The sequence below is a fragment of the Larimichthys crocea genome, chromosome VI (assembly GCF_000972845.2).
Source record: "Larimichthys crocea isolate SSNF chromosome VI, L_crocea_2.0, whole genome shotgun sequence".
Classification (NCBI taxonomy): Eukaryota; Metazoa; Chordata; class Actinopteri; family Sciaenidae; genus Larimichthys; species Larimichthys crocea.
In genome coordinates, this window is record NC_040016.1 from 18,302,746 (window position 1) to 18,314,878 (window position 12,133).

Below are 12,133 nucleotides of genomic sequence, written 5' to 3' on the forward strand. Positions count from 1 at the left end.
TCAGTATTTATTACTTCAGCTATCAACTATCTTCATGCAGTGTTATAAATCATTATTCACACTTACATGGGTGTCTGTAAGGAATGGTTTCAGATTCAGTTTCATTTCTGGGACAAAAAAAAAAAACACAAAGAAAATATATATTCACATCATAAGAGCACCAACAAAGACAATGCAACGATATTATTTATTGCTGAATGTACAATACGTGTCCGATGAAGCTCGTTATGAATGGGACATAAACTGGAGTTCGTGTAAAGTGTTAATTAAAAGTAATAAAACTGTAAGATGTTACGACCCGACACCAATAACGTTAATGTAGCAAAGCAAACGTCTCTCGTGCCTCATTAGTTTCCAGATTTAAGTAGATGATTGTAATGACATGATAATTAAGCCAATATAGCGTTTATTACACTATTGATTGTTATGGCATTTGAAAACAGACTGTCTAGATTCAAGGGTGCGTTGCATGCTGTGAGTGTTTAATGGTTAAACCTGAATAAAGTATGTTTTGTTTAATGACTTTTTTTTTTTTGTTGTTGAAAAATGTATCTACATCTGAGTCGGGTATGTAACTGTGGTGAGAGATTACAAATGTCTACATGGAGGCCAAAGATCTTCACCATCAGTGGCTGTGGTTAAGACTGACATTCAGCTGAGCTAGGTAAAAGTTTAAGCACATTTGCAAAAATCCAACAAGCTGCATAAAACTAAAATATGTATTTATTACAACAGGTTATCACTTTGTTTCTTTAAAAATCTGTAACGTGACTTTTTTCTATCTGCAAGACCAGAAATTAATGTAATTAAAGTAATTATCGACTACAGGGGGCAGATTTAAGTTGCTTTTTGTTGTTCTTTGGAAAAGAGAAGTTATTGCTGATCGTAGTTCATAAAATCATATGATGCATTTTCAGTTCATCAGCTTCTGTTTTGTGGTCTTTCACACGCCATGCGATCAGCTGCCATCCATGCTTCCGCAATAATGATTTTCTTACTTAATAATTTAACCGTCACACGTCTCCCTCCCTCCCGACACAAATCTGATCCAGCTGCTGAGTAACTGGCCAACAGGCTTCTCCTGTCTCCTCTCTCGAAGCGGCTCATTAAAGGTCCTGTGCACTCAACAGCAGCTGAAACATGATTCCTCTCTGAGTAGTGTTTACTAAATGCTTTAAGATGGGAAGATAACCCGCACTCAGAAAGACACATTCTGACTGGAAGCTTTTGGTTTGTAGAAAAAGAAATAGAAACAAGGAGGGGGAAAAAAACTGCTTAAATGATATGAAAACTGAAACTTAAAATGTTTGTCCTGCTCCACAGTTTATATATATAAGGAGTGTTTGGATTATATGTCAGTCAGACATTGTTTTGCTGAGCTCCACTCATTTCTGTATCATCCTTGTGATCTTTCATCACTTTTACACCACATCTTCAAAGGTTACTGTCCTGAAAAACAAGTTGATCAGACTCACCGCAAGCATGCTTTCAGTTGCCTCCCCGAGATGTGTTTTGCAATGATGAACTTGTTATGTTCAAAGCTTTTACCTCTGTATAAAGTGAAATGTACACCAAAAAGGCTATGGTGCATGCACGAGATCAAAAGCTGCCAATGTGTCGATGCCCCAATTTTAAAGGGGCCTCCAAAAGCAGGGCAAAATGTTTAGAGGTGAAAGACACCAAACATAAAAATAAGTAGGGATGTTCGGCTTTGTGATGATATGTACCTTAAACATGTAAATTAACAAATAAATTGCTTTCAGTCATGTGAAGCATGCGGTTAGGCAGTCACTTGTGCTTGTTGACATTTAAAAGAAATATTAATCAGTAAGATTTAGTTATGACTTGAATGAGTCTGTCACTACTCTAGATACCGTGTACTGAAAAGAATAACAAAAAAGTTCCACTTTAATAAAGTTTAGTAAATTAAAAAAATGACTATTTTGCATTTAAAATGTATAATTCTCAGCCAAAGTTCTTAGAGCTACAGGCACTGCATTTCTAACTTTGTAAAATGAATTTTATATCGTCATATTTGGCTTTGCATACTTTTTGAGTCAAGAACATTGAACTGAGAGCTAAAACTACCACTCCAGCATTCAGAACTAAGGTGGGTTGAACTGCTTTCATCAATCATTTTCATAGTGCATACACATTTTTCTGTCTCAGTGTGCCATCTGATTAAAACTGTTGCCACCATTGCTGCTGCTGCTGCTGCTGCTGCTACCACCAGCACTAACTGTGACCACTGCAAACACATAGTACACCCTGGCAACCATGAAACACTCCCTAGCATCCACCCAGAATAACCCAGGCAATCATCCAAAAACCTTTAACTCCCCCGAAACACCACCACAAACAACAGCAGTCAACTCGTAACACCCTAAAAAACAACAGCATCACCCTGATGAGACAACAACCAGTTAGCAAGCTGTGTCTGAAGAATCCCTCGATGCATTTATAGATGTGAAAATGTGATGTGTCAGCTGTGATGCTGCAAATGATGATGATAAGTAGTGTTTGAAATTTAGTGAATTGTTAACCAAGGGAGTTATTTCAGCCACAGCGTAAGTAACCACCTATGAAACCCTAGCAACTGCAACAAACATCTCAGCAACAATGCATCTAACAGCGTCTACTAAAATCCTGGCAGCAACTGAGTAACACGGTAGCCGCCACCACCACCACCTAGGAATACCTTAATAACCATGCAGCAACACCTAGATATAATGTGATCAATCACCTAGCAGATCAAAGTTTTTGGAGTTTTATTCAACATGTTTTGGGGTTTCTTTTTTGGTGTTCACTGATTGATATGTTGCTTGGCTGGCCTGGGTCATGCGCTCAAACAGCAGTGATAAAAGTGGGCTTACTTGTTTTTTATCCTCAAATGGGCAAGTTGTATATGCATAAACTGATTATTGATTTTTAACTACTACTACTATGTCATGGGCATTCAGATGTCACTCAAATGTATCGGATCATGTATGAAGGGGAAATCAGAAAGCGCGTTAAAATTGTGTTTTGTTTTTTTAACAAAAGGAAGTGATTAAAAGCCCCTGACCACTTAAAATGACACATAATGGAGAGCTAAGGCTGTGCAATCTTTTGTGTTAAAGGAACTTTTGATTTAGTTAAACAGCTAAAACAAGAACCTTTCACATCCAAACAATGGACTCCTTTTCTGAAACGTAGCACTCGACAAGTAAGGAGCAAATTGTACATGTGTGTGTGGTGTGTGTGTGTGTGTGCATGTGTATACAAGTGCGCACGTGTGTGCATGTGACCTACATCTAACAATCACCCTGACGCATACCACCCTTTCTCTCCTCAAATAAAAACAGAGTAAAAGGAAAAGAGAAATCATCCACTGTTGAAGTATTTTACGAGATCCTCCTCTCCACAGAAAAAGGACTAAGTATCCATGGGAATCTTAGCACGTTAGGGAGGCCTTTCTCCCTTCCTCTCATCCGCTCTCCCCCGCTGCACCCATGGACCAATGCAATTGTTTATTTTCTCCTATTGAGGCTGCTCCATTCACTGGCTCTCACATTTACTCTGCTCAATTGGAGTGAGACAGCACTTATTCGAGGAGAGGAATGTAGCGTTCCACTGACAGAGCAGCAAGAATGCAGAAGAAATAATTAAAACTTTTTAAAGGAAAAGGTACAGCTGAGCATGAGGGAGAACGTCGTCAAACCAAACAATGCCAACTGACAGGATTTTCTGCCGTGATGAGTATATCCACACATCACCTTGACACTACAAAGCAAAGGAGTGTTTGAATAACGCACAATGCTAGAAAGTGGAGCAGGGATACTATAAGGAGGTCATTCATTTGCGGTGCTTTCTTAACTGAAACTCTCTGCAGAACAATGAAGTGTTCTCCGGCCTCTTGTAAGATGGGGCTTGTCCTCCAACCTCTCTCCTCCTGGGCCCGGCACAATAGCTGCGAGCTGGACCACGGAGTTCATTTCTCCTGAGATCTATTCTGTCTTGAGGAGGTAGTCGTAATGACAGTTTCCTTCTTTATAACAATGGCCAAGGTTGCCAGCCCCTTCTCTGTCCTGTCAGTCTCTGTTGTCTTCTTCTACAATGAACTTGGGTCAATACAACAATCAATAAATGATGTATGAATTGACATCGAGTCAGATTGAGTCAGATCTTGCCATCCAGCCTGACAGCAGTACAGTATTTGGTAAAAAGATGAGCTGCTGATGCATAGTGTAGCTGTGGCAAGCAGTTTCAAGTCGCTTTATCTTGGTTGGGATTTTTACAGAGCATGTCAGCTCTATGTGTACGCCACATTATCACATAACATCATGCTGCCTCCGAACATGAACATCGAAACCTCAAACCTAATGCAGATGAAAAACCATTTCAGGTTTGCCTACTTAGCAATAACAGTCAGCACAGTCAGGCAAATAAACAGAGGACGGATTCCTCTAACGCGATAGATGTTGTGTGTGCGGAATAGACCAAAAAAAAAAACAATAATACAATTAAGCTTTAGAGAAACAGACAAGTTAGAGGAATAACCCCTGACTCATTGTGCGTGACAGAAATCAGTTTGCTGTCTAATTATTGGCTCCAATCATATTTTCTGCAGTTCAAATCACCAAACTAACTGTGGAAAGTGTGCGTAAATGCAAAGAGAGAACAGTCTGTCTGTTTCAGTCGAGCTGCTAAAAGGGAACAAGACAGTGGTTGTTTGTCTATGATCAGCTCTCATGGAGTCAATGACACGTAAAAGTTACTGAAGACATGTGACATGGACGCTGGCTGAACCTTGCATATTATGCATCTTTACTTAAGTTTGAAAAGTGAAGCGGAAGCAATCATTGCTGTGTGTTTGCTTAGTGCAGATCTGTCACTGTGTGTATGTTTTAAATGTGACCTGTCAAACGACAGCAGATGAAGACTGGCTGTAAGATAACTCAAATAACAACATTATGTTAATATTGTATAAATAAATAAACATAAAACCCTGTAAAATGCGTACTGCCCTGTTATGATGAATGTAACTTGAAGATTGAAGTCCAAAGTGATTAGACTGATCAGTGAGGCAGCAACTAATTTATCAAATTATGCAACCTCAAAAAATGAATTTAATTTAGTTTAACACTACCGCACCTGATATAAAGGCAAGATGATGTAAGAATTGTAAGAGGAGCTTTTCATTCCAGTACAGGCGAGATGTGCAGAATATATCGGTAGAAAGCTGTTCAGAACCTGTATGAACTGAATTTGGAAAAGAGAATAAATGGATGGGTAGGTAGAGGAAATATTTAAAAATGAATAGTTTGTAAATTGAGTCAGCTCTGCCTGCTTCTTCCTGACTTGAAGCAAAAATGTTTACACTCATAAAAAGGACGTTTTCAGCAAAGCAAAAGCTTTCTTTAGCCTGTCAGTGAGATCAGTGATATTTTGCTTCAGAACCACAATCAAGTCTGAATTTAGGCAGGTCACCACGTATAAGGCAGTCTTACCTGCCCCCTACTGGTCAAACACATCTAATACACTGTGAGACAAGAAAGAAAGACACTAATACAATAATAACCATGCTCATAACCACCACTTGCATAACCCTAACCAAAACCCTAACCAAATTTAACCCAAAGATTCCAACAACACAGATTTTGTCCCCACAAGTTGTCCCCAATCAACCGTTTTTTTAGTCTGAAAGGTCAGACCACACTGCTCACACACACACACACACACAAACACACACACACACACACACACACACACACACACACACACACACAGGTCATCTTGGAAAATGTTTCAGCATTTAAAGTTTTTTTTACAACACAGGATTTATGAACAGCTGTAGAACAGCTTTGAAATAGTGTCCAGTAATAGAAAGTAACTAAGTACATTTACTCAACTACTGTATTTAAATACATTTTTTGAAGTACTTGTACTGGACTACTGATATTTCCATTTTCTGCTGCTTTATACTTCTTCTCCACCTCAATTCAGAGGCAAATATTGTATTGTTGCGCCCTTCAGTTACTAATTACTCTGCAGGTCGCATTAATAATGCAAAATATAATCAACATATAAATTTGAATGTATTATTAATTACTATGGATGACGATTCTTCAGTGGAAACCATAAGCTATAATATGTAGTAAAAGAAATATGTGTGTTAAAAGTGTTGTAATATAAGAGCTTGGTGCTATTGTCAGGCTTAAAACTGGGACATTGTTTCAAAGTGCAAGACAATCCTATGTGCAAGACATCAAGAGGAGGTGTTTGCACATAGTCAAAGAAGACCGCCCTGCAGGGTGAGAGGAAGACAGCACACATCACTTCTCTATTTTTCTCTGTGGTTTTCACAGATGTAATATCAAGTAGTTTACCACTCGAAGTGATCAGCAGATGCACTGCAAAGCGTCTCTGTGCTCTTTCAGAATGGATGCCTACACTGGCTATGGATTTTACGAAGACAACACCACTGACAGTGGATATTATTACTATAATATATATAATAATAACACAGAGGATTGCTCCAGCTCATATCTGCCTGGCTCCAACATTTTCCTGCCCTTACTGTATTGCACCATCTTCATCACCGGCTTTGTGGGCAACCTCTTTGTGATCTCAGTCACGGGCATCAATGGCAGTAGAGGTGGGCGTCTGGTGGACACATTTGTTGTCAACCTGGCACTGGCTGACCTCATCTTCGTCCTCTCATTGCCCCTGTGGGCCATCTCTGCCATCCAGAATGGCAACTGGAACTTTGGGCCAGCTGGGGACCTGCTGTGCAAGCTGAGCAGCTACATCATTGCTGTGAACCGCTTCTCCAACATCTTCTTTCTCACCTGCATGAGTGTTGATCGCTACTTGGCCGTGGTGAAACCGATGGATTCCAGGTACCTCAGGTCTAGTCGGTGCATTCGGGCCACTTGTGGTGCAGTCTGGTTGATCTCCCTGGTGCTTGGCATCCCATCCCTGGTGTACAGAAGAGTGGAAGAGATCGAAGATGGACTGGATGGATCTTTCTGTGTGGAAGAAAACAACTCATCTTTTTTTCTTGGCCTAAGCCTGACCATGGCATTACTCACCTTTATTTTTCCATTGTTAATCATCGTCCTCTGCTACGGCACCATCATCATACATCTCAACAAGCACTGTGTTGTTGCTGGAAATCCTCGAACTGAAGCTCGCCGCAGGCATTCCCTCAAGATGGTCCTCTCCATCATAGTGGTCTTTGTGGTGTCCTGGCTCCCCTTCAACATTTTCAAATTCACAATAATTGTCTCAAAGCTCTCAAATGTTGAACTCAGTTGCAATGTTGCGTCTTGGGTACGAGAGGGGCTCCGCATCTCATGCGCCCTGGCCTTCCTGAACAGCTGTGTGAATCCTGCCATTTACTTTTTCCTGGACAATCACTTCAGACGAAGAGCCGTGTTGCTGTTCAAGACCTGCACTAGAAAGTCAAAGTTACTGCACAGCTACAACTCTTCAGCCTCATTCACCAATGCTGGCACTTCAGAGAGCATAGGAACAACTGTGAGAACTCAGATTTAGATGTTCGAGTAGGAGGAGAACATACAACCTGTCTTTAACTTTGAAGGTAGTAAAGTTATTGTTCTGTTATCCTTCAAGATCTCTGTGACAGCTTATCTTTTGCAGCTCGATCAGGAGAGACTGTGCACGTCTCCCAGGGATGTTTAAACATGAACTGAAACAAGAAACATGACAAAGAAAAAGAAAAAAAAAGATTTCCCAGTGTGGTGTTGTACAGCTTTTTCAGTTTCATGTGACGTCATATATTTCCCGTCTTCTTATTTTCTACAAATATTAAATGTGCTCATGTTATCTTTTGTTATCGTAATTCTTAAGCATTAGTACAATTGCAATAAGTTACAAGTTTAAAAAGTTTGATAAGTGCTGATAAGTGATAAGTTGCCTATTGCATTAGATTGTGTTTAATATATTAAAGGCAAGCATATAATTATGTTGTTATCTTAAAATGTTTGGTGCATGAATAATGTTACAAAATGTCAATGTCAAATGAAATGTATATTGTTGTGATAAAGTTCCATTGCAAAAATAGAAGCTGGTGGTTCCTAGTTGTTTTATTTGTAATTCCACTACCATAAATCTAAAACTGTGCAACAGTTCAAATCCTTTTTAGCTAGAATAAAAATGACAGAAATCTGCAGAAAAACTAGTTAATTAAGGATGACAGAATTATGATTTAACTGAGTCATAATAAAATAATAATAATAATAATAATATATCACTCAATTTTAGGCACATGTCACCATGTGATTTAATTTTATTATAATATGAAAAAGAAGTCACACCTCAAATGTTTATAATAATCCTTTCCATAATTAAAATGCAGATATGAAAGCTTTACAGTACATTTGAGTTATTGCACTTTTTGATAAATTATTAGCCACCTAACTCAAAGCTAAGAAATCCTTCCTATGCTGCCTATTGTGGAGATAAATTAGCTATTCATTTTACATTTTGCTTTTTTTGTTTGTTTGTTTTGATGCAAATACATCAATAATACAAATACAGTATCACATGTCAAATGCACATGATGTATTGATATTTCCAGTGCTGGTATGATAATGCAAAAGTACACCAAAATAATACCAGCAGAAGAAATATCTGGATATGATGACGGCTCTTTGTGCCACTCTTTAATAAAAATGTGGAAACAGAATGAAGAATAATGAAACTATTTCTAAATTAAATACACACAGCTTTGCAAAAAAATTAAAAATAAAACAGGTAAAAGTCAAATGAATGAAAATGAAAATGTAACAGTAACAAAATTAATAACAAAAAGCTGCATTTCCTTGATGAAGGCTGTGTGTTTTAACTTTTGAAAAACACGTTGGCGGCTTACTCCAACTTCTTGACCTCTCACTCACTTCACGTGTGATATGACTATCGTGAGATAATTTTTCTGGCTTGCAGTGTTAACACAGAGGACAATGGAAATTTAAACACATCATGCAGACACTTCTGTGTAAATGCAAGTGAGGTGTGAAATGATGTCATTTATGTTTTTCACCCACACGTGAGATTTGCAAGATACAACAAGAATACAAAGAGAATCATGAGAACCAGTCTCGCTTATGCATACAAGGAGCAACAGGAAACAACATACTGTAGAGCAGAATGGTTATAATTATCACATGAAGTCAGACAGCATCTCAAAACATAAAAAGGGGCCCACTGGCAGCAATAGATCGTATCTAGTTGAGGTCTTCAACAAAAGTCTTCAGTGTACAACAGCAGGAAAACAACTGGCAGTTCAGATCTGACAGGTAGAATAGAAAGCATTTTTACCGACACGAACCTTTGCCTGGTCTTTTCATATGAATGTTTTAAACTTCTGAGAATAAAACATATTCAGGGGAAGTCACATATACTGAAAGTTCAAATGTTCATGCATGCCTACCTGTTTTTCAGTTCTCTATGTGAATCAGAGGGTAGAAGAAAACCCGGTTAGGTGCCAGACCATGGGTGCACGAGGTCAGCAGTTTCCATCTCCTGCTTGAAAAAGTAGTCTTAATGACTTAAAGACAAGGTTTTCGAACAACACTGTTTCGACACTAACACAAACAACCCAGCTGTGTTTGGTATTAAATACAAGACAGACAGTAGTAGTGTAGATTTTAAAGAATGCACTTGCATGAACACTAAATGAACAAAACGAGTCCTACTAGAAAAACATACGTGCTGGCTCGCAAATTCAAGAACAGAGAATGGAAAGTTGCTCATTCGTAACTATGACACATAATTTGATGTCTAAGAAATCGATGTTCTTCAGGATGGACAAGTTGAAATAAATGCATCAGAGCGTTCTCTGTTTTTAAATTTTTAACAATAACATGACATTTTAAGTTTAAAGTTTAAAGGGAACGGTTTCCAAATTTATTTTAGATGTATGACTAAAATTAAGTTATTCTCAGCAACAGTAAAAAATTAATTTATTCTCACTGTTGAGGATTGGTTTTTGACTTAATAGCAAAGTAAATGCAGTTGAATTTTGAGTCATGACTTTTGAGTCATAGATTTCGTACACTTTATGCAGTAAAACCTCTAAAAGCAAAACTACTATCAGATGGGTGACTTGACACAAAATCTGATCAAATGGTGGTCTGGATTTGAGTCAGTTTAGGGGTGTTTGATGTTAAAGTGTTTACCTGAGAATGCAGCAGTTCACAGCTTCACATATACTCACAAACAGGGGAAGGGCGATGCCAGGCAGCGCTGAGGTTTAGAGAACTGCTCAGGGTCACTTCAGGAGCCAAGGGTTCAAACCACCAAACCCGAGATGACAACAACAGCAGCTGAGTGGGTAGGAGGTTTTTCACAAAGATGAAATACAATAATGTTATTATATGAAGATTCATTTTTGTTTTTACACAGATGATTGATTTATACTTTTACTATAACAGGTGTGATCTGAGTGAGTTCAGAGAGGAGTGTTCCATCGCAAATATTTTCTTCGCTGACGATGTGATGTGATACGTTAAAACAAGTAATTAGTTAAAGTATTTGTCTCCAAATGTTCAAAGCACATGTTGTGTATATATATATATATATAGATATATAAATCTAAACTGACTGGCTGAATTATTAAGAAATATATATTTGAAAACTATGTTAAACTTTGGTTGTTGGTTGTTATTCATTTATATATATATATGTATATATGTATATATATATAAAGATAAGATATAAAATAAATCCTTTAGTGTAGAAAAATGACATGACCGTTATCCTGCCAGTCTGGTACACACAAAGTGAAAGGTCTGACCTTGGCACTCAGACATTATCAGTGGGCGGCTGTCAAGTTTCTGTGACTGTTTAACACAGAGACTGGCAATGTTCTCACAGACCTACTGCAGCTCTTTCTTCTGTCGGCTTTTCCACAACAGCCACATCAATCAAGAAACTTGCCTTCAGCTTGCGAAATGGGTATTGTAACTGTTCAGGGCACGGTTAAATACCAGTAGCAATTAAATTAAGTAACAGTAAAGGTATATATATAAATCTATAAGACCTGGGAGATATATTAACATTATATTGACTGACTCACTGACACCAGAGAATTTGTTGGTCATTGGAAAATGTTCCTGGTTTTCTGGTGTTTAAAGCCACACTACATAACATTTGTAAGAAGAAGTTTCTTTTCTCTATACAAATATCACTTACCGGAAATTTTAAACATTGCCCAAGCACAGCACTAACTGTTTAATCAGCAACATGCTGAACGGTAACCACATTACATTACCACACAGTAATCATGCCAACACTGCACCAACTTTTAGATCAAATGTGGTCTCCTTGTTTCTTAAATATACAGCTACCAAAAATGAGCTACACATGCAATCAGCTGAGGAAAGGGAAAAGAAAGGTTTACATGTCAAAATAGATATTTATTTCCGCCTGTTCTGGGGGCAAACTTGATTTTTGGTAAGACATTTAAACAGATAACCTGATTAAGCGTCATGTTATAACTGACTATTGTCATTTATAGGCAAACAAAACTAAAACGTTCTCCTTCAAATCGAAGAGACATTAAATATGTCAAAGTACATTGGTTTCAGATCTACTGAAAACAACTGACTGCCTGGAAGAGAAAACCACACATGTGGTTTAATGTTGTTTCTGACAAGCAGCTCTTGAAACGTGGATGCTTTGATTAAAAAACAATCCTAGTTTACCCTTAGATGATGAGACCTACATATGTAGGTCAAAAGCCACATTGTCACAAAACATCATGCGATTTTAGTTGAAACAGTTTTACGTATTATACAGCATTGTAGCTTTATTGTAATTTCAATATTACCAAATCGGGGCAGATCACTTTTTGAAGGTTTCAGTCTTGTCTCGGACAAAGAGGACTCTGGACTTTACAGCTGTGGGGGTATCATCAGTGTTTCCACATTTTTCACTTATTAATGTTTAGTTTGTCCCACCACAGTTTGATAATTAACTGAATACTTTTACACTTTAAAAAGTCATTCCACATTCTGTAGTTATAAAGCAAACACCTGTGTGATACAGAAAAATTAAGAGGACAGGAGAGGTCATTAAAAAAAGAAATCAAATGACACCAATAACCTGACTCATTTCTAGTTTTAAA

General features: G+C 37.9%; 1 protein-coding gene across 1 annotated transcript; it reads left to right on the forward strand.

Moving 5' to 3' along the window:
• Positions 1-6,355: 6,355 nt before the first annotated feature.
• On the forward strand, positions 6,356-7,973 carry gpr25 (G protein-coupled receptor 25). The gene has a single exon (XM_019271750.2). It carries the CDS (start codon positions 6,388-6,390, stop codon positions 7,537-7,539), a length of 1,152 nt encoding a protein of 383 aa, XP_019127295.2. The 5' UTR covers positions 6,356-6,387; the 3' UTR covers positions 7,540-7,973.
• Positions 7,974-12,133: the final 4,160 nt, after the last annotated feature.